The 22155-nt window shown below is 39.6% G+C and overlaps 1 protein-coding gene across 4 annotated transcripts in view; it reads left to right on the top strand.

Moving 5' to 3' along the window:
- WWOX (WW domain containing oxidoreductase) overlaps positions 1-22155 on the top strand; it is a 567948-nt gene that overhangs the window by 274772 nt on the left and 271021 nt on the right. Inside the window, exon 9 of one of the 4 annotated variants that reach the window (XM_088135994.1) lies at positions 12806-12878. The exons of the other annotated variants lie outside the window; for them this stretch is intronic. Coding sequence (XP_087992120.1) covers positions 12806-12877 — 72 coding nt within the window. The 3' untranslated portion in view covers position 12878. Of the gene's footprint in view, positions 1-12805; positions 12879-22155 lie in introns of those variants that run through there. 4 annotated transcript variants of the gene reach the window in all.

The following is a 22155-nucleotide window of genomic DNA, read 5'->3' as shown; positions in this document are numbered from 1 at the left end:
ACCAACCGAAACTTTGAAAACAGCACAATTAAATAATGTTGTCCAAAACAGACTTCAGTAATTTCATTACACCGATGCGATTCTAAACAGGATTTTTATTGTCCAAACAAACACAAATGTGGATACAGCAAATTTGAGCAACCCTTCTCAGCTTGATGTGGCTGGAAATGTCCATGATTACCCATCATGGAGACCCTCAACATACTATATCTAGATGGTGAAATCAGCAATGAAGTCTCAGAAATTAAATCACATTAAATCTGGATGGTCTGCTCATGTGATCAGTAAAATGTGCCTGAGTTTCTGCTAAATTTGGTGCTGGATGAGGAATTAGAGAATTAGATGGGTCTTTAGCAGGGCTCACTTTAACATTTTCATTTCTGCCACCTTGGAGGGTAGATGTCTAAAAATCCCAGTATCCCAGAGGCAGTGCCTATGTGGATCAGGTGTGATTGAAACTATGTAGTGTGGGTTTGTTTGTCTGTTTGTGGTTTTCACCTTGATCTGAAGAATGGCTACTCCAACTGTTCTTAAAGAATTTCCTGGATTGCACTGAGTATTTTTATATACATTATCTTATAGTTATCAGAAACCCTAAAGTGACCTCTACTGTGTCAAAATTAGGCTATTCAGTGACTAGTATATGTCATAAGATGGTTTCCACAACAGGACAGAATGCCTACCTGTAAACACTGGTAATTTTGCTTTTATATGACGATTGTTGAATGTTTTAAACAGTTTCAAGTTTTGTTTGCTATATTGAATCTCCAGGCAATGACCATAATAAAATTGAAAATTAAAGTTCTCAAGCCAGGATAATAAACTATGGTACATGGTTTGGATGGATCCTACCTAGCAGGTGTCTGGCTTTTTCTGGACAGAAATGAGAATACAGCAAAGTCTGCCTGAATTTTGGTAAGCCTTATGCTTCTGGTCGTCTTCTCGAATGTTCCTCTTTGTTCTTCTATCTGGCTTTTTGATTTGCTGATCAAACTTGGTTTTTGTTCATGTTTTCCAGTAGTCCGTTCTATTTTAAGTCAGGCCCGCTGTTCATCACCTAATCTTGGCAATACTACCTTTCCCCACATAATTTCTTATGAATCTAAAATACTCCATTGCTTCTGCAATGCCATAACATCTTATAAATATATGGATGCCCTTTCTATGGAACGTATCTAAATATTATCAAATGAATCCTGTGAAGGTTCATCTCATGAACAAGGCTGTGTTACCATTAGGCTTGTGTAAAAATCCATTTCAGTTTTTTCGCTTGTCAATTCGGATAATGCTTGTGTGGTGTCAGGTCTTAGGAGACTTTCGCCAAACGACAAGATGCTATTTCGTCATCCGATGTGCTTCATGAAGGTAGTTGGTAGTGGGAACACTTGGGCATATTTCTGTCAAGCAAAATTTTCTTGGTGTATAATTGGGAGAAACGATGATGCCAAGTGAAAATTAGAAATAAATCACATTGTATGTTAAGTCATATTGAAATTAACAGCAATGGCTTATATGTATATATAGCTGTCCAACTCACAAAAACAACTCTGGGTGGTTTACAATTGGTTAGAAGCATTAAAACAAAGGAGCTAGAAACAAAAAATAACAAATACGAAGAACAGGTAATAGCATTAACTGAAGCCTATCCACATGTATCTCAATCAAGATACTTCATTCTATGTGGGGTCATCCTATGTCCTTGGCCCAAAGTCCAGAAAAAGCACCAGGTTTTCAGGGCCTTACAGAAGACCAGCAGGATCAGGGCCATCCTTATCCTGTGGGGGGCGGGGGATGCTGTACCACAGGGTAGGCATTGCAAGAGAGACATCATTAGATGTCATCGTTTTGAAGAAGGGACCTGAAGTATATCCACTCTGCTGGATTTTATGGAACAAGTAGAGACAATTGGAAACAGGCGTTCCTACAGATAACCAATCCTGTGCCATGAAGAGCTTTATAGGTGATAACCTGCACCTTGAATTGCACCCAGAAGCCAATGCCACTCACAAAGTAATAGTGTGACATGAGTCTTACAAAGAATCAGGTCCAGTATTCCGTCCTATTTTGTCCGTGCCACACTCTAGCGGGACCAAGAAATAGAATCAGACATAATAAACTGACTTAATAGTTTGGTAACAGAAGGCGAAGGTTCTTTCCTGTTCTTTGAGTGCATTTTTTTTTTTTTTACTTTCTTCCATATAAATGAAAGACTATTATTCACCATTATCCAGGAAAATACAGCGTCCTTTCATGGTCTACAATATTGGGTAACGTATTTACTTGCTTGCTTGCTTAATTAAATAATTGTGCCTTGTAAGCTGCTGAATTCCAAATGGCTCTGAGAGGTTTATGTCAAACAACAAAAAAGATTAAAACAAAATTACAGTAGTCAAAATAACAGCATCCCCTAACAGTGCCATCCAATGGGAGCAGGTTAATCCTCGTTCTCCCCAAAATGTTTTTTATGAAGCGTTGTGTCCAAAGCTTTTTTGGAAGCCCAACAGAGGGGCCAGCCTGATCCTGATATCAGAGGGCAAGCTCTTCCACAAAAGGTGGAGCCATCCCTGAGAAGTCCTTGTGGATGGCATTCCTTCAGAGGAGGGACCTTAACAAGCTGTCTCCCATTTTACAGGATGGCCAGACTCAAAGGTATTCAGGCCCTCAGCCATCTAGGGCTGAAAAGGTGACAACCAGCATCTTGAATTGCACTTGGAAACCCATTGGCAGCCAACGGAGCTCCTATAGAAGTGGACCCCATAGGTGAATCTAGCTATTCCATTAACTCAAGGGCTTGCTGCCTTCTGCACCAGCTGAAACTTCCCAGTGGAGTGCCACCAACAAGAAACCCCCTGTACCCACAGATTACTGTGCAATCTGAGTGCATGCAGGTCACACGTGCATGCAAACGTCACCCCACTCCTCCGGATCTTGCCAGATAGTAATAACAGATAAGCCCTGGAAATTAAATTGACACCTTCTGTTGTTTCTCAAAGGCAGTTCGTGCAAGCTCATTTTTGTAACATTTCCCACCCTACCTTAGAACAGAGATTCCATCTTGGCAATTCTCCAGTTTGTTCATTTTAAGCACGTTTCCACTAAAGTGCTCTACTTCAAGCTATTCTCAATTCAATTTGAATGGAGATGTTTTTGTGTTTGGATAATTTACATATAAAAGCTTTACTGTATGTTTTATAAAATGACTGGGTGCAGAGAACAACCATTTCAGTTCAGCAGTATTGTTTTTTTTTTCCTGCCACCCAAGTGATTCTCCCTCTTTGCTCCCATTCCTTTTACTAACAAGCTATTCTCCACACCCATCCTAATTCTAAATTGTTAGTGACTAAAAGCAGATATGTATTTTTTTTCCCCAAACGCTACTAACAGGCATTAAACCTACTGTGATTTGACTGCAATATATGAAGATTAAAAATTGTGTTTCCATTACCAAAGTAATTTGAGGGTGACAGGTATTCCAGATGTGCTGAGGTATCACGACTGTCTGCTTTAAAGCATGACAGCTAATGGCAAATTTCCTCCCAGTGCCTCGTACTAAATGTTCACTCTGACTCTTTTTTCCCCCCATGGTTCTGTCGAAAGCAAATTGCATAGCGTCTTGAGTGCATTTCTTAGATGTGGATTCCTGCATTTCAAATGCTTTTCTTGGGGAAACTTTGTGTATTAATTCAGAGACTGGCTGGACCTTTGTTAAAATATAATTGCATCCTGTGTTTTACCATCACCATTTATTCTGACACACCGGCTAGAGGATCAAGAGCAAGAACACTTCTTTATCCCAACTGAGTGGTCTTGGTGAGAAACTTGTTGTTACTGTAGATGATAGTTCGAAAACCTTGGGTATACAGACAAACCAGGGCACACCCATATTTGTTCAGAGGCTTTGACCAGATTAAATAGATTGGATACCTGCGCACATGAGAGAGATGAGTACTAACAAGAATTGAGAGGACAGTTATTCATGAAAGAAAAAGCCAACATAATTGGGAGGAGGAAGAACATGTAGTGGTGACAGGTCAAATGGAGTCAGTTTGAATGCAGGAGTCAGCCATGCTTGTCCTTTCCATTATGTGTATCTTGATAGTCAGGATAGTTCTGGACAGAAGCCTTTGGAGAAATAGACAAGATGTTGAAAAGAATATACGTGTATGAGTACACGGATGGATATATGTATGTATGTATGTATGTATGTATGTTTGTACATCAATAATTTTAGCAATTTGCCTCCTTCCCCAGCTGCTAGAAGTATATTATTTTCTGTTGCATTTTTTATTGGGCTTCTTAAATCACAGAAAATGAGAACTCTGGACACCAAATTAGATGTTTATAGAACAGTTCACCCCTCCAAAAAAAAAAAAAAAAACAATTCACATGCAGACTTTGGTGTATACTGGGGGTGGGGGGGAATATCAATTTTGTGGATCTGCCTCAAGGAAGACACCCTCCCCCCTCTTTCTGTTTCCCTGGTTATGACATTCAGATTACTGAATTATTACCAATCAATTGCAAATATTCGGGAATCTCTGCTCCAAATGAGCACTTTTCAGTTTCATTACTTCCATTGGGACAATTAAGAAAAAAATCGACATTGTATCTTATTCATTACACATTCTCTTTTCTCTCATATTTTCTCCCCACCCCCCACCTCTTATATTTGCCACAATAATAGAATGGCCTGTTTTGCAAACTGAGTTAAGTATTTTCTTTGATTTATGTTCCTCGGTGCTAGTCTCTCTGAAATCTTCAGAATGAATTTTGCTTTGAGGGGGCAAACACTATCTCTGGATAGTGTATCTATTTTACTTAGACACCACCTTTAAGTTCATTGAGAATTTCTTCATTGGGGGTTATAATTGTACTCCAATCCAAGTCACTAATTCTATTGTCTTTTCTTGCTGATGCAGCATTCTGCCAGTTTGTTTTTAGGAGGTGCTTAAGATGGAGTAACAAAGGACCTCATTAACAGCTATCTTTTATCCAGCTTCATCTTTTATTCTGATTTTGTTTTTAAGAACTTTTGAACAGAAACAGAGTATCTTATTTTATTGCTTCTCCTCACCAAACTTGCCCTGCCGGTGTCTGCGATATTCATAATTCTGATTATTTATTTATTACATTTGTATGCCACCCATCTCCCCCAGTGGGTGACTCTGGGTGGCTCAGAGTCGGAAAACATTATGGAAAACTTGACAATAGGATTGGCGCAACCAAAGGGGCTACTGATTCAGGTCACTGAAAGTATCAAGTCCTAAAGTTTTCTTAAGAGAAAAACACGATGCAGATTAAAAAAATGGGGGGAAGAGAGGAGATACAGAGAATGGAATGCTTGTTATTTAAATACAGTTGAATTTATTAGCCTTTTTATGGTCACCTTCTCCTGTCTGCCTGTATTCATATTATTATTGTGTTCTTACCGTCTTTTAATGGGTATTGTAAACACACACTTTTTTCAAGTTGACTGTGTAGGTTCATATAGAAATCAACCACTATTTACAGTGGAGTTGCCTGAGTGTTTTTTGGTTGGGGACAAAAAGGGATGTGTTCAAAGCAGCAAACTAGCACATCCAAGGTAAAAAAAGAATGTACAATTTTCTTAAATCTCATTCTCCTTTTTTTATACTCTCTTTCCTATTTTCCATCCTATTCAGTCTCAAAACCACACACACACATACAAAAATCCCCTTTGCACACAAGGGCTGTGCTCATCTGAGATTAGAAGTTTCAGCTCACCAACCATTGGAGTGCCTAATCAATGCAGCCACCATTTGATATTAGGGTCAGGGATAAAAGGGACCCCGCACTCAATAACTCTTGCCGCCTGGACTCTCTCTTCCTGATCTGCAATTTTAAACATGACAGTCTTAAAGTCCTACCATAGAGTTGGGAGGGGTCAGTTGGACCATCAAATCCATCTCCCTGCTCAGTACAGGGATCCAAATTAAAGCATCCCCAATGGTGTCTTTGAACACATCTGTAATGGGGAATCCACCATCTCAGGATAATTAGCTCTATTATCAAACTGTTCTTATTTGGTATGTTTTTTCCTTAACATTCAATCAGGAACCTACCTTCCTGTTACTTAAATCCATTATACTGTGGCTTAGAGAAAACAGGTCTTGACCTTCGCCACTTTCTATATGAAGAGACCATCTTTTCTTCAGCCTCTGATTTTCGCTCCTGTGCTATGTCTGCTCAAGGCTGAGCATCAGAAAGAGAAAAAAAAACCAGCAGAGGAAAATGTTTTGGCTGAATAAAGTCTTAGAAAGAAAGACTTAGAAGCCTCCCTCCCAGGTCACAGGAGGTTAACAGCTAGCTTTTATAGATGGGAACATGTCAGAGACTGACCAGATTCCCCCAATCTGGTGCCCACTAGATATATCAAGACTTCCCAGCCAGTGCCAGTTCTGGAATGTGTAGTCCATAGTATTCACTTTAAGAGCTAGTTTAATGCTAGTGGTTAAGGCACCAGGCTAGAAACCAGGAAACTGTGAGTTCTAGTTCTAGTTCTAGTTCTAGTCCCACCTTAAAGTCAGCCCTAGGAAGGAGGCAATGGCAAACCACTTCTGAACTCTTGCCAAGAAAACTGCAGGGACTTGTCCAGGCAGTTGCCAGAAGTCAACACTGACTTGAAGGTGTGTGCATACACGTGCACACGCACACACACACACACACACACACACACAGTACTCACTCCAGAAACACTGAGGATTTTAAGTTTGTAAATGATTAGGTTCATCCTATTTCATGGAATCTTGAGCAACTTTGCTATCAACAACATCAGATTAATGGTGCTGAGCTGGTATATTAATTTCCTACAATGCTTTTGAGTGATATTAAGACTAGGTTGCACTAAGGTACTAAAATGGTGATTCTCGTGGTCCAGAGTCATTAACAGTGCAGCAAGACAGTGATATCCTAGAAGCTACCTGGAGGGTGTTGTCTGTTGGGGCTTGGCTTACTTGATAGCTCACTCCTAGAATATAATGTCAAGTTCTCCAGGTTGTAGTCTTGCCATCTCCTTATGAATTGAGACGTCTGTGGTTCATTCACCGTAGCGAAGGGAATGATTTAAACTGCTCAGCCAACAAATATACTCATTGGATTAAAAATACAATAAGTGCTGTGTAACATAACCTGTTCCCCTTCAAGGACGTTTTGCCTTTTGTTTAGTTTTGCTTGTATTTTTCATGTAACATTTAAATGCCCGTCATGGCTGGAATCTTTTTCCTGTAAATATAAAACATTAATTTAAATATTAATAATTTAGAACTCTGTTTGATGTATACATTTTCACTCCAAGATGACATGGTTTTACTTTGTTTTGTTTTAATATTTAGGACTGAGAGATTATGTGTGCATGGAGTGTAGTGTTTATATTAGAGCTTTCTAGTCCAACATTCTTAAAACAGAAAGAATTTCTGCTAAATACGGGAACAAATACATTATGCTAAGAAAAACAAATATTGCCACAATACACACCCTCCCACAGTTGTTAGAATTCGCACTAAACTGTCCAGGGCATATTTAAAGGCATTGCATGTTTACAATTGAATTTTTACAGCAAGAAACTGCAATTTGCACAGACCTACTGTTTTTAGAAGGCAGCCAGGTTGGTGTAGTGGTTAAGGCACCAGGCTAGAAACCGGGAGACTGTGAATTCTGGTCCCGCCTTGGGCACAAAGCCAGCTGGGTGACCTTGGGCCAGTCATTCCCTCTTGGGCCTAGGAAGGAGCCAATGGAAAACCATTTCTGAAACACCTTGCCAAGAAAACTGCAGGGACTTGTCCAGGCACTTGCCAAGAGTCAAAAACTAACTCAAAGACATAAAACAAAACAAAGCTGTCTTTAGAGATGGCAGGTAGAAGGTGGGGAGAGTCCCCTTCTGCATCCAAAGTACTGTAGTCCAATGTAAGAATTAAATCTCATTCTTCATTGTGAGAATGAGAGAAAACAGGATAGTGAAGTTTTTCCTGGCAAAAACTATTGAATCAGTCAGTATGTGATTCATGCATGGTGATGACTTTCCCACCTCTTTCACATGAACAGACAGTAGTTTTGACTCAGCAAATTTCCCTTTTGATGTGTTAACCACAGTGAGAATGGGCATAGTGCCTGCCTTTAGAAGATTGGGAAGATTTAAAAGTAAGGGACTAGAAGTTGTAATTGTAAAAACTAGTTTGGGAAGAAATACTGCAAGGAATGGTTTCTCTGCTGAGTGAACTGGAAAATTCTAGCAAATATGACAGTTAAGGAAGTCCCTCTACTCATGTTATTTTGATTTTACAATGGCCTATCTTATATTTTCACCTTATTTATAAGCCATATATAAATCAGTTTTTCTTCCTTCCACTTTCACTCCGAAGCACAAGCACATGCAACCAACATTTAAACCATGCTGCCATTCCCCCCCCCCGCAATCCCCCAATTCCTTAATTAAGTCTTTTCCCTTTCTAAATCTAGATTTTAGTAGCACTTTTTAACCTACCCCACTTCTGCCTGATGATGCAGAAAAGGTGAAGGTTTAAGGAAAAGCCTCAAACAAGAGAGGCAGAAAGAGAATGGCAGTCACATTTCCAAGAAAAGAAAGTGTGAAAAGCAAACGGGTACAGATTAGTAACAACCTGTTCAAAAATCCTGGAGAAAGATAAGCTTTTCTCATAAAGAATCCTTAATCTTTTCTGATTTAGAATCCTGATCATCTGCTATAAACAGATTACGGAGAATACAGGCACTTTCAACTGGTAAACAGAGCTGGTCCAGATAAATTATTTAAGAAAAAGGCTGAAATGAGGTGCTAAATCTGTGTTGAATTTTAGCTGATGTTGAAAGAACACTCTCCTGTGGAGGAATGCCCATTAAAACATAGTTATAGAAGATCTTGGTAGAGTTCACAAGGAGGAGTCTAATTAATAATAGTAAGTTTTGCTGCCCACAGATGTTCCTGGAAAAAACAGAAATTCAGTTGCAAAATTTTCAATGGGCATTTTTCCGTGAAACAAGCGTGTTGCATTTATCCTTAATAGCAGTTTGCACACCATGCAAATCAGACATAGCTTCATTCATGCAGTAAAGCAGATGTAGAGGAAAGCCATCTATCTAGAGTCTGACATTGTATTTCTAGAAATCCACCATCTCTCCAAATGATACTATGACCTTGTCACCAAAAGATGAAAATTCATTCACAAAAACGGCCGTCGTAAGACCTGCATTCTTTCCTTCTTTTTTCTTCATTACCAATACTTCTTTTCCCCCAGATTTTTTTTTCCTGACTTTATGAAAAGAATTCAGCTGGAATATATTTCATCAGCTTAATTGCACAGCTTTTAACAATCCAGCTGTTTTTCTCCTTATGCCAACCATTTAAGAACATGCTCTTTTTTTTTTTTTTTAGGTTCTTAACTAATCTTTCCTAGAATTGGATAATGAATGCTACTGGAATTAACTGCAGTTGTAACCATGTTTCTTTTTTTGGGAGGGAAGAGATAATAAATTGACAACATAAAATATGTTTGATATACTATACATTTTGATGATCGCAGATAAGTATCTGCTAACTTCATAGAAGACAGTACAAAGATCACAATTTTTAAGACTGTATATCTGGATTCTGTTGTACCCAATTTTTTTTCACATATATTAGAACATGCCTGAATTCAATGTTTTGTTCGTTTCATTTAATTTTATTAAATTTATATCAGGCCTTCTCTCCTACAGAGTCATAGCAGGTGGTAGGACCTAACCAATCTTAACTGATCTCCAAATGGTAACCAGGGTTGGCATCAATAGAAGACTATCAGGAAACTTCAGGGTTGTAGGCAGGCTAGGAACTGGGGGGGGGAGGGGGAGGGGGAGGCTTAGAAGGCAGCAGTGGCAAAGTACCTCCATGCTATTTTCCACAAAACTACATGGGCATGTCTATGTAGTCACCATGAGTTGAGTTCAGCTCAAGATCAGAAAGACTCTGGTAGCACCTTTTAAGGCTAAGACATTTTATTATAAGGCATAAGCTGTGCACTTCATCAGATGCACAGAATGGCTTGATTGATGTGGGATTTAAGTACTTTGGGATGAGTCAGGGAGGAAAAACGGGTGGGAAACACAGGATGGTGCAGATGAGGTTCAAAGGAACTACCCTTCCCCCACCTCCTCCCAGCTTCATCCCAATGTATTTAAATCCACATCAGCCAAGACACTCCATGCATCTGATGGAATCAGCTGCAGTTCACAAAACCTTATGCCTTATAGTCTTAAAGGTGCTACCAGGCTCTTTCTAATTTTGGGCTACCATGAACTACCACAGCTCTTGTACAATGTCTACAGTGAGAAGCACCACATTCAACCTGAGATATCGTTACCTTTAGCTTCTCATCCTGGGATTCCTCCTTTGTTATCCCCACACACACTGTGAGAAATGAGAGATGGGCAGCAAATCATTCATTTCCCATAGCTGATGGTAGACTTAGCCTAGATCTCCTAGTTCTTACTCCAGTTCTTAGGCCAACTAACCATACGGGCTCCCATTTATTATATTTTCTGGAAAATATGAAGCACTCAGAATAGCCTTTATTACCCTCCTCCCTTCCTCTTTTTTCCACATGACAAGAACCATATCCAAGATATGACTTGGATATGAATAGTAGCTAGCCAAATGTCACCCAGTGGGTGGAGTATGGATTTGATCCCAGATCTCCCTTGTCATGATGTACTTTCTTCTCTTTGGGGACCTGGGGACCTCTGACAGCCATAGGGCAGTTTTAGAATTCCTGCTGGGCACCTGGGAAGTTTCAGGATCACCCTGTAGTGTTTCCAGCCCATTAAAAGGTAACAAGTGATGGGAAACAGCCAGTGACTATTTTCATCCAGAGTTAACAGCATTGATCTGGATGGGCCAATAATTTGCTTGTAGAAAGCAGATTCATATTCATTTCTGCTGGTGCAGAAAGCAGCATTCTGTATCCTTTCTAAGTTGACATCAGGTTTTGGAGAAATACACCCTTCACAGCAAAATGTCAGAAGGAAATACTTATACCTTTTATCTGTTCTGCGCCAGCCATGAGTTTTAAGATTCATGCTCATTTCACAGAGGCCATTTAAGCCTGCTGGTATTAATTTATATCTGAAGAGCCAAGCCCTACCATTTTGCATTTACTTCCCAGCTCTCCATCTTCTTGGTACGCATTTAAAATAAACTTTTAGCTGTAAAGGGCACATTATGAACCTGACACTTGAATTAGGCAGAATATCCTTCTATAATTCATTCCTGCAGTCCTCCATGGCTGTTTTATTTTGCAAAAAATGGGCTGCCCAGGATGGGTTGTAGGCTGCAGGGTCCACTCACAGGAAGCCACATCTTTCTTCTTTTCAGGATCTTTTCACACTTTGTGCAAAGATGGTGCAGAGTCACAGGATGATTTGAGTGATAAGCACAATTTATTTTCAGTTCATAGCACTTGGAGAGGTAAAGGTTTCAAGGAGAACTTCTGCGATTATGTACGTTTCCCATCTTTTTGCTATTTTGTATCTACATAACATTTCATACTGGTGTTCTTTAAAGGTGTATTTGTAGCAGTGGTAGAATTCAGTTTCTCTCCACAGATTTCATACCATTTGGATAGACAACTTCAGAAACAGTCACCCTTAGCTGGCACATAATAAATGTATTATGGCATAACGCTTGCCTCTTGATACAAGGTTAACTTCATAAAACTTTCTGAGTAATATATGTTTAGTTCTATTAGATCTGGGCTAGAAAAATCTGGAAAACTACTAGATGGCACCAAAGAGTTGATATATTTGCTCCTTCTCTCTCCCTCCACCTGGTGTTCCTCTGGACTTTTGATCCATTTGTTAAATAGAGATCTGTTTTGTTCAACAGTATCTTCCAAGCCATGCATTTGAACCAAATTTATTTTACAAAGGGAAGAAAACAAGGCCATTTATTTGGAAATTCCCACTTGTTGATTGAAATCAACTTAATTGATTTGGAACAGGATGAAGATTTGTACCTTTCCAAAGGTTAGCAAATCTGCATTCTAAGTTCTAACCATTCTAAATTGTCAGTATTGCTGTTACTGTTGAAGTCACATCAAATGTTTCCTTTTTCTCTCTAATTAAGCATCCCAGCTTTACTACTTTTTTTCTTCCCACATTAAATGTCCCTGATTGTTTCGCTCCTGTTCCTGTGAGCGTACCAGGTGTATTGTATTTCTCTTTCTGAATAATGATCACAATGGTTGTTGTTAAGGAGGCACAATATGAAGTTCTTCTTAGACATGCCAAGAAGTGTCTGGAAGGTATGAAGGTGTTGCACTATCCTCCATTAAGGAAGGAAGGAAGGAAGGAAGGAAGGAAGGAAGGAAGGAAGGAAGGAAGGAAGGAAGGAAGGAAGGAAGGAAGGAGAAGCATTTTTATGCATACTTCTCTTGTTGAACGCATTCATTTATTTATTTATCTTGCCATTTTTTGTAACCTGCCCCAAGGATTAAAAAAAAAAGAGTAAAAAGAACAATTCAAGAGAAAGGAATCAAAAAACAATAAACAAAAATTATTGCATGGGTTTCCTAACATATCCACTGTTTGGAAGCAATTTGAACCTAATACAATTGTGATGGGTTTGTTGCTGTTGTCCTTGTCCTTGTTATTCTTGTTGCTTTTGTATACCCAAACTGGACGAATTTCATTTTCAAACCCAGTTTTACCGTACTGTAAACCCATGAGAGTGTGAGACAAATGCAGTTTTTTAAAAAAACAAACACAGCTGTTCATTGAAGGGATCTCCTCCTCCTTCCAGGGAGAGAAAAGGCCCTCAAAATCCCAATGGATGAACTTGAAAAGGACTGAGGTTCCTTCAGAATTAATGTGAGGTAAGCTTAATGCAACTCGTCCCTCTTTTACATGTTACCACCCTTTTAAACTATACCTTTAAACACATGCAGAACCGTGCCAATTTAATTGGTGCAATTACCTTTTTGATCCATTGGGTTTTTTTTATTAAACATGAGACTGTCCCATTCCTATTATTTATGACCGATGCACAGAAAGTAACACTTTACAAGCGTGAATGCCACTTTAGGGTAAACAAATAAAGACCAAGTTTTTCCACCAAGAATAATATGATCAAAATTATAGAAGAAAATTAAAATCAATCCAGCATCCCCCCCGCCAATGTCAGGCACTTCTTTGCAGGGGGAATACAAGAGGATTCAACTGCTATGGTGTCACTGGCTACAAAAAATGAAAATAAAACAGAGCCTTTAACGGCTATAAAGCAAGCAAATTCATTAATAGTCTATAAAAGTGAAAACAATAACTGAAGATGACTGAGATTTCAGAGTTAAGCAAAGAATGATAAAATGCCCGCTGCTAGCTGGAATGCTAAGTGGATTAGCAGTATTTCCCATTTAGAGGCAGAATCATATTCAGCACCAAGCTGGGTGCCCTAGCTGCTTGGGGGTGTGATGATCGAGTGAAATACACCCCGCCTCCTCTTTTTCTCAGCTTTGCCATCATAATTCTGGAGCTCTGCGCACTTTGATCCCCTCGTCCCCAACAAACGCAGGCTGCTGTGATGAGAGGCAGCTAAGGGTATCATCCTATGCTGCAGGCAAATTGGTGCAACTCACTAAAGGTAGATTCACATGTGCACGCTTGTTTTGATTCATCAGATCAGGTACAAACTCTGTCTCTTTAGCTGCAAACTTTCACTCTCCATCACTGTAGCAATCTGGATTTCTTTGGCTGTTATAAAAGCTCACACATAGACATACACATAGACATAGACATACACATAGACATAGACATACACATACACATAGACATACACATACACATACACATACACATACACATACACATACACATAGACTGCCTGCCTGCCTGCCTGCCTGCCTGCCTGCCTGCCTGCCTGCCTTCCTTCCTTCCTTCCTTCCTTCCTTCCTTCCTTCCTTCCTTCCTTCCTTCCTTCCTTCCTTCCTTCCTTCGCTCTCGCTCATAGCATTCCACAGCATGGAAATCTCCATCTCTTATCCAGAGATGCCGCCCTGGTTTTCAGTCTGTATCATGCTGGAGCATGCCATGCTGTCACACATCATTCACAGTGCAGCCTTTGGGGAAAAAAAGTTGCATCCTTTCTTTGTGAAAACTACACATTAGGAATTTCTGTCACTCCAGCTCTTGCAAACATAGTCTGATGGGGGAAAGGAAAACTGGAAATCCTGTTGGAGTCCCACAGTCCCAATGCTGAGAACAGCTGGGCCATTTCTGAAATGTCTATAGCCTTTAAAAAATGAATGGATGGATGGATGGATGGAAGGAAGGAAGGAAGGAAGGAAGGAAGGAAGGAAGGAAGGAAGGAAGGAAGGAAGGAAGGAAGGAAGGTCAAAATAAATTTGTCCTCTTCAAGTCTTAAACTTTCTCAGAGTTAGGGTTTCTCTGCAAATCCTAAGAAAAGCTGTCTTTGTCTTTTAACACACAAAGGAATCCAACTTTGTGGATGTTACCACTAAACTGTCCCAGTTCAGAAATCTACTGTGAAACAAGGTGCTGGTTATTACCTTGAAAGTCCTACATAGGGCTTAGTTATCTGAGAGACTGTCTTCATAGCGTCTTCCCATCTCATAAGATCCAAAAGGTTCAGGGCCCATTGATTAAACACTGTCATCCAGCAGGACCCAAGAAGTGAGCTTCTCTGTTGCTGCACCTGCCCCCTGAAATAGCATCCCCCCCAGACCTGTTGCCCACACATGTATGCTGCATTCAAATCAACTTAAAACCAAGTCAGACATGTGCAACATCCTCCAGAACCAGGTTTTTGCAGTGATTGAAGGTTGAGTGGTCTCAGGACAGACAGCTGAAGCTCTTTAATAATTAGGTCACAAGGGGAATCCTTTAGCAAGTTCATCATTTTTTATTCTTGCACTAGAAATTGCTCTGTGAAAGAAAGCAAGTGGACCAATAAAGAAGAATCCTCTTATGTGCTGCTGTTAGGGATGAAGGAGTTTCAGTCTTTTCTGCATCCTGTGGAATGTAACATGGTGGAGTGGTGGGCTTTGTCCAGAAAGGCAGCATTTGGAACCAGAGTTATCCATCAATATTTTTGCTGCCTGAAATCTTTCACCAGTTCCACATCTAGAATCAGGCTGGACTTGACTTAGCAGTTGAATCTTAATGCAACACTTCTAATGGAAAAATACCATTCATGGTGTCCAAGATCAGACAATAGCTAAAAGGAGACTTAAGGCAGGCTGCTTGACCTTCATATCTCTGCCAACTGCTTTCAGTTGAAGCTCTCTACATCTAGCATCTACAGCCATCTAGCTGACCTGTCTCGGACAACCTACTGACCCATAATGAGTCAAAATGTTGTGCGAACATATTCAGAGTGATTTGTGAAGAAGGATGAACTCCATAAAGTGTTGTGCATACCCACGCAAGGTAACAAACTATGCTTCAGAACAATATGGCCCTTCTTTAGGGAAAAAAAAACAAACCTTGATGTATAAAATGGTCAGATAAGGATAAATGCATATCTGGGATTTTTGTCCTGGAAATAAAAAAGGAAAGAAGGAATTTTAGCAGATGTTTAAGAAAGAAGGAAGCAGGATACGGTTGTGGCCAAGGAGTGCCAATATGGCAACATTCGCATGATATGGGATGAAAGTCCTGACAATATCAGTATATTTCATAACCCTGAGTGCTTTGGGGTCAAGTCATTAGAACTGAAACCTATTTCCAGGTCTTCTCATCTTTGCAAGAATATTAATATGTGCATTCACAAATCTGTAAGTGAGATAGTACAAGTACATTTGCAAATTGGGGCAGTGTGTACCAATCTTAATAACCAATATATTAGGATGAAGAGAATGCAAATATTCAATTATACTTTCTGTTTTACTTTATTAGCTACCGGCCAGTGGTGAAAATGAGGAGGGGTGGCATTTCACTTCCAGGAAGACCCTGAATAGAAATGTTTAAACAGTAAAATGTGCATTGGCCTATTTTCATATGTTAATATGCCACTTGATTTAATCATTGTGGGCTAATGATCTGCAAAATTTCATTTCCAAACGCAGCCATTTTCCAGCTGCTGAGATGTTAAAGTAACTAAAATTAAGGCAAATACTCCCCCCCCCACCACCACTTAACAATGACTTAATGAAGTGGGCTTTCTGAGTTGAACCTCACGGATGTGTTTTCCCTGCTGGTTTTAAAGGCTCTTGTGTATGTGATTTTAATGGGAAGAAAAGCAGCCTTTTTAGAAAAAGTCTGAACGTGGATGTAAGCAAGCAATTTAAGTTCTGTGATGTTAAAAGAGTTATGCGCAGCTTCATTCCCAGGGAACATAATCAAGAGAGTTTCAGAAACAGATCTTGTATTCACGTGAACTCCAACTCTTTACTTGAGAGCATCAGTCACTTAAGATCCCATTCCTAGCACCGGTGGTTTTCAAGGCAGCAGCATGATAAATGTCCAAAGAGTGATATGGGATTATCAGGGACAGGAGAAGCACATCCCTGTCATTTATGGCCTGTCACTCATGGGAGGGAAATGTTGCTTGGTTCTTCAGCCTATGCTGTCATTGGAGAAGGCCTGAGGTCTGGTCTCTGGCATTTTAGTTAAGAGGATCAGGTAACAAATGCTGAGAAAAGCTGTTGGGAACCACAGACCATTGGGGTAGAGAATTCTATGCTGTGCAGATATTCTGAAGAAGTAGAGGTAGCTTCTTTTGAGCCCAGGCAGCCAGTGGATGGTGAAACACTGATGAATTTGTGGGCTGGAGGTTGAACCCAGAACCTTGTTGGTTACTGATTATAAAGAAATCTCCAAAAAATCTGTGCATTGCTTTGGATTTGATTCCAGAGAGGTGCTTTGAAGCACACAGGGCATGAATAGACTCTGTTAGGATTGGGGGCAGAGTAAAAATGTTTCAATCACAGGGAAAGACTTGATTGCTTTAAGGAGTCACCCATAGAGACAGGATTTGCACTCCTACATGTTCCAAAGCACCTTCACTTTTGGCATTGAAGCCAAAACATTGTACAGCCCTAGTCTGTAATGAAGATACAGAGCCTAGATTGACTCCAGTATGCAAACTAATTCACGTCCACATGATATCGCTTGGTCATACCAGCTATGATGCAAACATGCTGCTTAAAATCCCTGGTGAAAATAAGCAGAATTCCTTCCAGGGATAGACTTCATAAATCTTTTTAGAAATCAAAAGTGGTGCATGATTCCAACTGTTCCTTCATCTGAAAGCATTTCTCTATGATCAGAAGAAAAAAAGGCAAAGATAAGTTCAGATGGTGGTTGGGGTGTGGAATGATCTTATCAGTTGTGCCTGCTGGTAAATAGATGGATGGTGGCCTCAGCTATGGAGCCATTTTGTGAACAGACAATTTTCCTGGCAATGCTTTTGTGATAGTACCTGCAACAAGCTCTCAAAGATTTACCCATCGGCTCAAGAAGATTACCCCTATTACAACATGTCAGTGCCCCTGAGCTTAAATCCAGGGGCCTTTAAACATGACAATCTATATCTCAGTACCATTCAACTCACCAATTCCAAAACTTCATTTCCACCCTTTTCTCTGGTGGGGGCTGCTTCTCTGGCAGTGACAAGTAAAGAAGAAGATGTCCTCCACCCTTGCTAGGACTTTCTCAGAAATTACACCAATTGCAAGCAATCCTTAACTGGTGTTGTTTTCACATAAGCTGATGCAGCATCATGAAATCCAGAGAAGTATGGAATATGATCTTGCTTTAGATTAAAAGGAAACCGAGCAGATCATTTTAGGATGATGCTGTCCATTGTTACTGGTCTTATGGGCTGTTTAGTATCTCCTGAATCAGAAGCAACTTGCTCTAAATACTAGCTGCTGGGGAGATAGAGTGGACAATGGCAAATAACCTCTCGTCCTTCTTTGTGAGCTTCTGGATGTAACTGGTTGGCCACCATATCACCCAGACCGTTGAGCTAGATGAACTCTTGACCTGATTTTTTGAGTCTTCCTTTTTGAAGGAAGCTTTTTGAAGGGCCAAGTCTTGGATTCTGAGACCAAAATTAAGACAGCTGACCTTGTTTCACCATGAGTACAAGATTCTTTATGGGACCCAGACAAGCGAAACAAGTTACAGCTTGGCCTGGGAAAGACATGTGCCAATCAAATCTTCGTGCCTACCAAGTGCGGTCCTGTCATTGAGCCATGACCTTTTGAGAACATCTGACACTCCTGAAGAGTCACTGTGAGTTATGCCAGACAGAACTACATTGTGTGATATATTTTATGTCTTCCCGTGTGCTCTGTTGAAAATAGATTACATTAAAGTGGAGGGGAGAGAGTTAGATGGCGTTTGCTTAAACTATGAGTAAGACATGTATTCATTTGCAGAGAGTCATTTAACTTGAGTTCCTTTGTTTTTGTTGGCTTTGCCCCTCATGTTTCTTTCAGAGGAGGGAGAAAGATATTTCTTCTTCTGTCCCCATCACAGGTACATTAACAGCCACTACTGCAGTTATCGCTTAATCTCAAAGGAATTCAGCACCTGGCAGCTACAGAAGGTTGTGGAATGCCTGGCCAGTGATCAGCAGGTCATTGTGGCCACAGGCTTGTCAAGCCTGGGCAAGATCAAGGAATCAAGAGTTACACTGATTTCAGTAAGGTGTGTGTAGCACTAGTCTGCCCTCTCTCTTTCATCTTATCCACCAGGCAGATTTTATTCAGAGCAGATAGTTGCAGGGATATCTAGATCCAAATCCATAGAGTGATTTATAGGTAAACCTCAGCACCTTGGGTTCCACATGGAACCAGCATGGTAGTCAGAGTAGGTCCCATAATAAAGACATTACATTACTTTCCAGCTCTCATCTGTTGGTTGGTAGATGAGAATGTTTGGTTCATTCTGCATCAGCTTTAGCTTCTGGGTGGTCTACAGGAGTAGCCCCATGTAGAGTGAATTGCAGTAGTCCAAGCATGAAGCAATCAGCATGAGTGACTGTAGCCAGAATGTAAAAGTTGGAAGCAGTATGTACTCTTTTTTTTTCTCCTGAAACAAACAGACAAACAAAATGGTGCTTATTTCCAAATAAATTATACAGTTGGCTGAAAAGCAGGAGGGGAAAGAATTAAATCTAGGGTTTAAAATTCCCTAGCTGACTGCATTACTGTTAACAAATAATTTAAGGAAACATGATGGCTGGTTCTGAAGCTTTTGACTAATGTAAAATGTGCTTTAAGCTTTCACTTGAGGATTTTTTTTTCTATCAATGAAGGAACAGGATATGATTTTAATTGGACTTTTCCAGCTAAGCATCTCATCTCCTTTTTCATGCTGGAAAGACAGCAAGTGATAGTGGTTAGAGCACCTGATTTTGATGCAGGAGTCTGTTGTTTCAATCCACCATTGGGCATGAAACTTCCTGGGTGATCTTGGCTGGGTAATTTTTTTTTTCTTTTGGCTCTTCTGCCCCACTAAATTGTGGTGAAGATTTAATGGGGAAGACATGTCCACTGCAAGGAAGAAAGGTAGGATAAAAATGATGGTTCCAATAATATCCTATTCATTTTTTCTGTTACTTACCTGTCATGATAACACCTGGGGGCAAAATTCATCATCAGAAGGGAAAAGATATGTTCCCAATTCAATTAAGCATGCCAAAGTTCATCCCCCACAACACAACCTTGAATATTGTACATGAAGAGGAATGTGGGACACAAAACAGATAAATAATACATATTTTAAGGAAATGAAGAAGTATATTGCTATCTAAATATTGTAGGAAGTGAAGTTTAAGTCCAGAATCTAAATAGCTTTCTGTAACCTGTCACTTTCTAGCTGATTTGCAGAGGAATTCTCTGTCCCTTTGGGTCAACCTGGCCACAGCTTATGATTTAGAATTTCTATATTATTTACACCACAGATGGCCCTATATTTAAAGGCTTTAAAACTAAAAGTGAAACCTATCCCTCTCTATATTGTACACTGCCAGTGCAACAGATAAGAAAGAGGAACGTTACCCATTTTTCATAAGCCTGCCTCTGTCATGAACTATGTCTTCAGGTTTTTTTCCCCTTTCTCTACTCAATAGAATATACACAAATGACTAACCTGGCTTGTCCAAAGTTGGGAATATCTTTGATCCCCAGATTTTCTGCATTGATTTTCAGGTTTATGCTGGAAGATATAAACTAGCAGGCATGTATTTATTTATTTATTTATTTATTTATTTATTCATTCATTCATTCATTCATTCATTCATTCATTCATTCATTCATTCATTCAATTTGTATGGCCACCCATCTGACCGTAGCTTTACTAGTGGCTAACAACATATAAAGGTAGTGGTACATTATGATGGTGATTTGAATTTCAGATGAGAAGGAATCAAAAGCAGAGATGAATGGAAGAGAAAAAATGCATGATGTTGTTTCATCAACCGCCACCATCAATATATGACACCCTAGGACCCATAATGGGGTCCCTGGGGGTATAGATACATACTCAAGACCCTTGTGTTGGTTTTCTGAGTTTGGAAGCCAGTGTCTTAGCATCTAGCAATGTCCTGGATGAATGTCAAGTTAGGGTATTATGGGAAATAAGAAAAGAATGGTGGTTCCTATTGTGGCTACCATCTGTTAAGCTGGTTGAGTATAAGTGGATTGCCATATTGCTTGGCTGGATCCATATATAACCAGCAACGATCTTTGCTTATATTCTGTATTTGCCAAGATTTACAATATAGCCGTGTGGGTGTTTTCCCACCAAAATGGCCTTTTAAACTTCCACATACAGTCCAAAAGTGTTTTTCAACAAAAAGGAGTTTGCCTGTGAGTGTATCAGAGATATGTGTGCCAAGTCTCTCTTTAGTGTTTTTAGAAAGAAGATTCTCTGTATGTTAGGAGTAAATAGATATATTAAAATAAGCTATGGGACATATAGTGCAGTATAACAATGATAAATGATGTTGTGTGTAATTTCTCTACTATTAACATAAAGTAATATAAACTGAAGGACACTAGTCTATTGAGAGAGTTAGTAGCTAATGTTCCATGTCAGATGTGGACAATGTCAGGACTGAATACAGATTAGACAGTGTCCTTTTCTCCCCGGGGGAATTAAACTTTAAGTCACCACTGGCTGCCAATGGTTTTACTGCATTTTGTTGGTCTATTAATTCAGGAGCTGTAAATGACAATGTGAGTAAAAAGGTTTTCCAGTGGGATGCATCTCATTTATGCATTCCAGTATCCACAACACACACTCAGTCCATTTTGTCATAATATGTATTAAAAATGGTGTGGATTAACCATCGCTCTCTTTGAATCTCAGCAATGTTTCCTTCTTTTGTTTCCTTCATTCCAAGAGAGTAACATCCTTCGTTTACCAGAATAAGGAATCTGGATATTTTTCTCTGGATATGTAAAAACAAAAGAACCATCAATCAGCCAAGGAAAATTCAGAGTGGCAGTTGCATCAAAACAAAAGGCGAATAGTGCACACCTTTGGCCAAATTAATCATCTTTTCTCAAGAAAAATAGAACTAAAAATAATAGAAGGTTAATAACCCAAAGTTATCTATTAATCCATCATGGTCTCTCTCGTTCACTTACCATTTTAAAATGAAAAATACATACTTGACTACTCTTTCTTTTCTCAAGAATCTGTTGAAAGCAAGGTAGTGTAATTTTAATATTAGGCAAATTAAAGCTGAGAATTCCTACCTTCCTTCAGCTCCTTTGATGAGATTTTTGCTGAAAGGAGATGGAGTCTAAGGTCTGGTCGGAAGGAGCAACAATAACACAGCTTAAATCATCCTGCATTTTCCAGATGTACTGAATTCCCGCAACCTATCTACCGGACATCAAATTGGGACCCTGGTTTAGATGACTGACAGCACAAGCCTCCTCTCCTGCAAGCAAAAGATAATTAAAATTTCCACTTTTGACTAAATTGCATTTCACTACCATGTACACTGTTGGGATTTATGGTTTAAATCACCTATAGGTATTAAAAACAAGAACCACACTAGAGTTGGAAAATGTTTGATCCTGATCATCTTTTAATTCTTGAATTAGTCAAAGGCTATCTCAGATCAATCCCTATTCCATTCCTAGTTGGTTTTCCTTGTAATTGATTTTTGCA

The sequence above is a fragment of the Python bivittatus genome, unplaced genomic scaffold (assembly GCF_059951505.1).
Source record: "Python bivittatus isolate LINGU-HERP-01145 unplaced genomic scaffold, Pbiv_v1 ctg000190_np1212, whole genome shotgun sequence".
Lineage (NCBI taxonomy): Eukaryota > Metazoa > Chordata > Lepidosauria > Squamata > Pythonidae > Python > Python bivittatus.
Note: the sequence above shows the minus strand (reverse complement) of the source record. Positions and strands in the feature narration are given on the sequence as shown.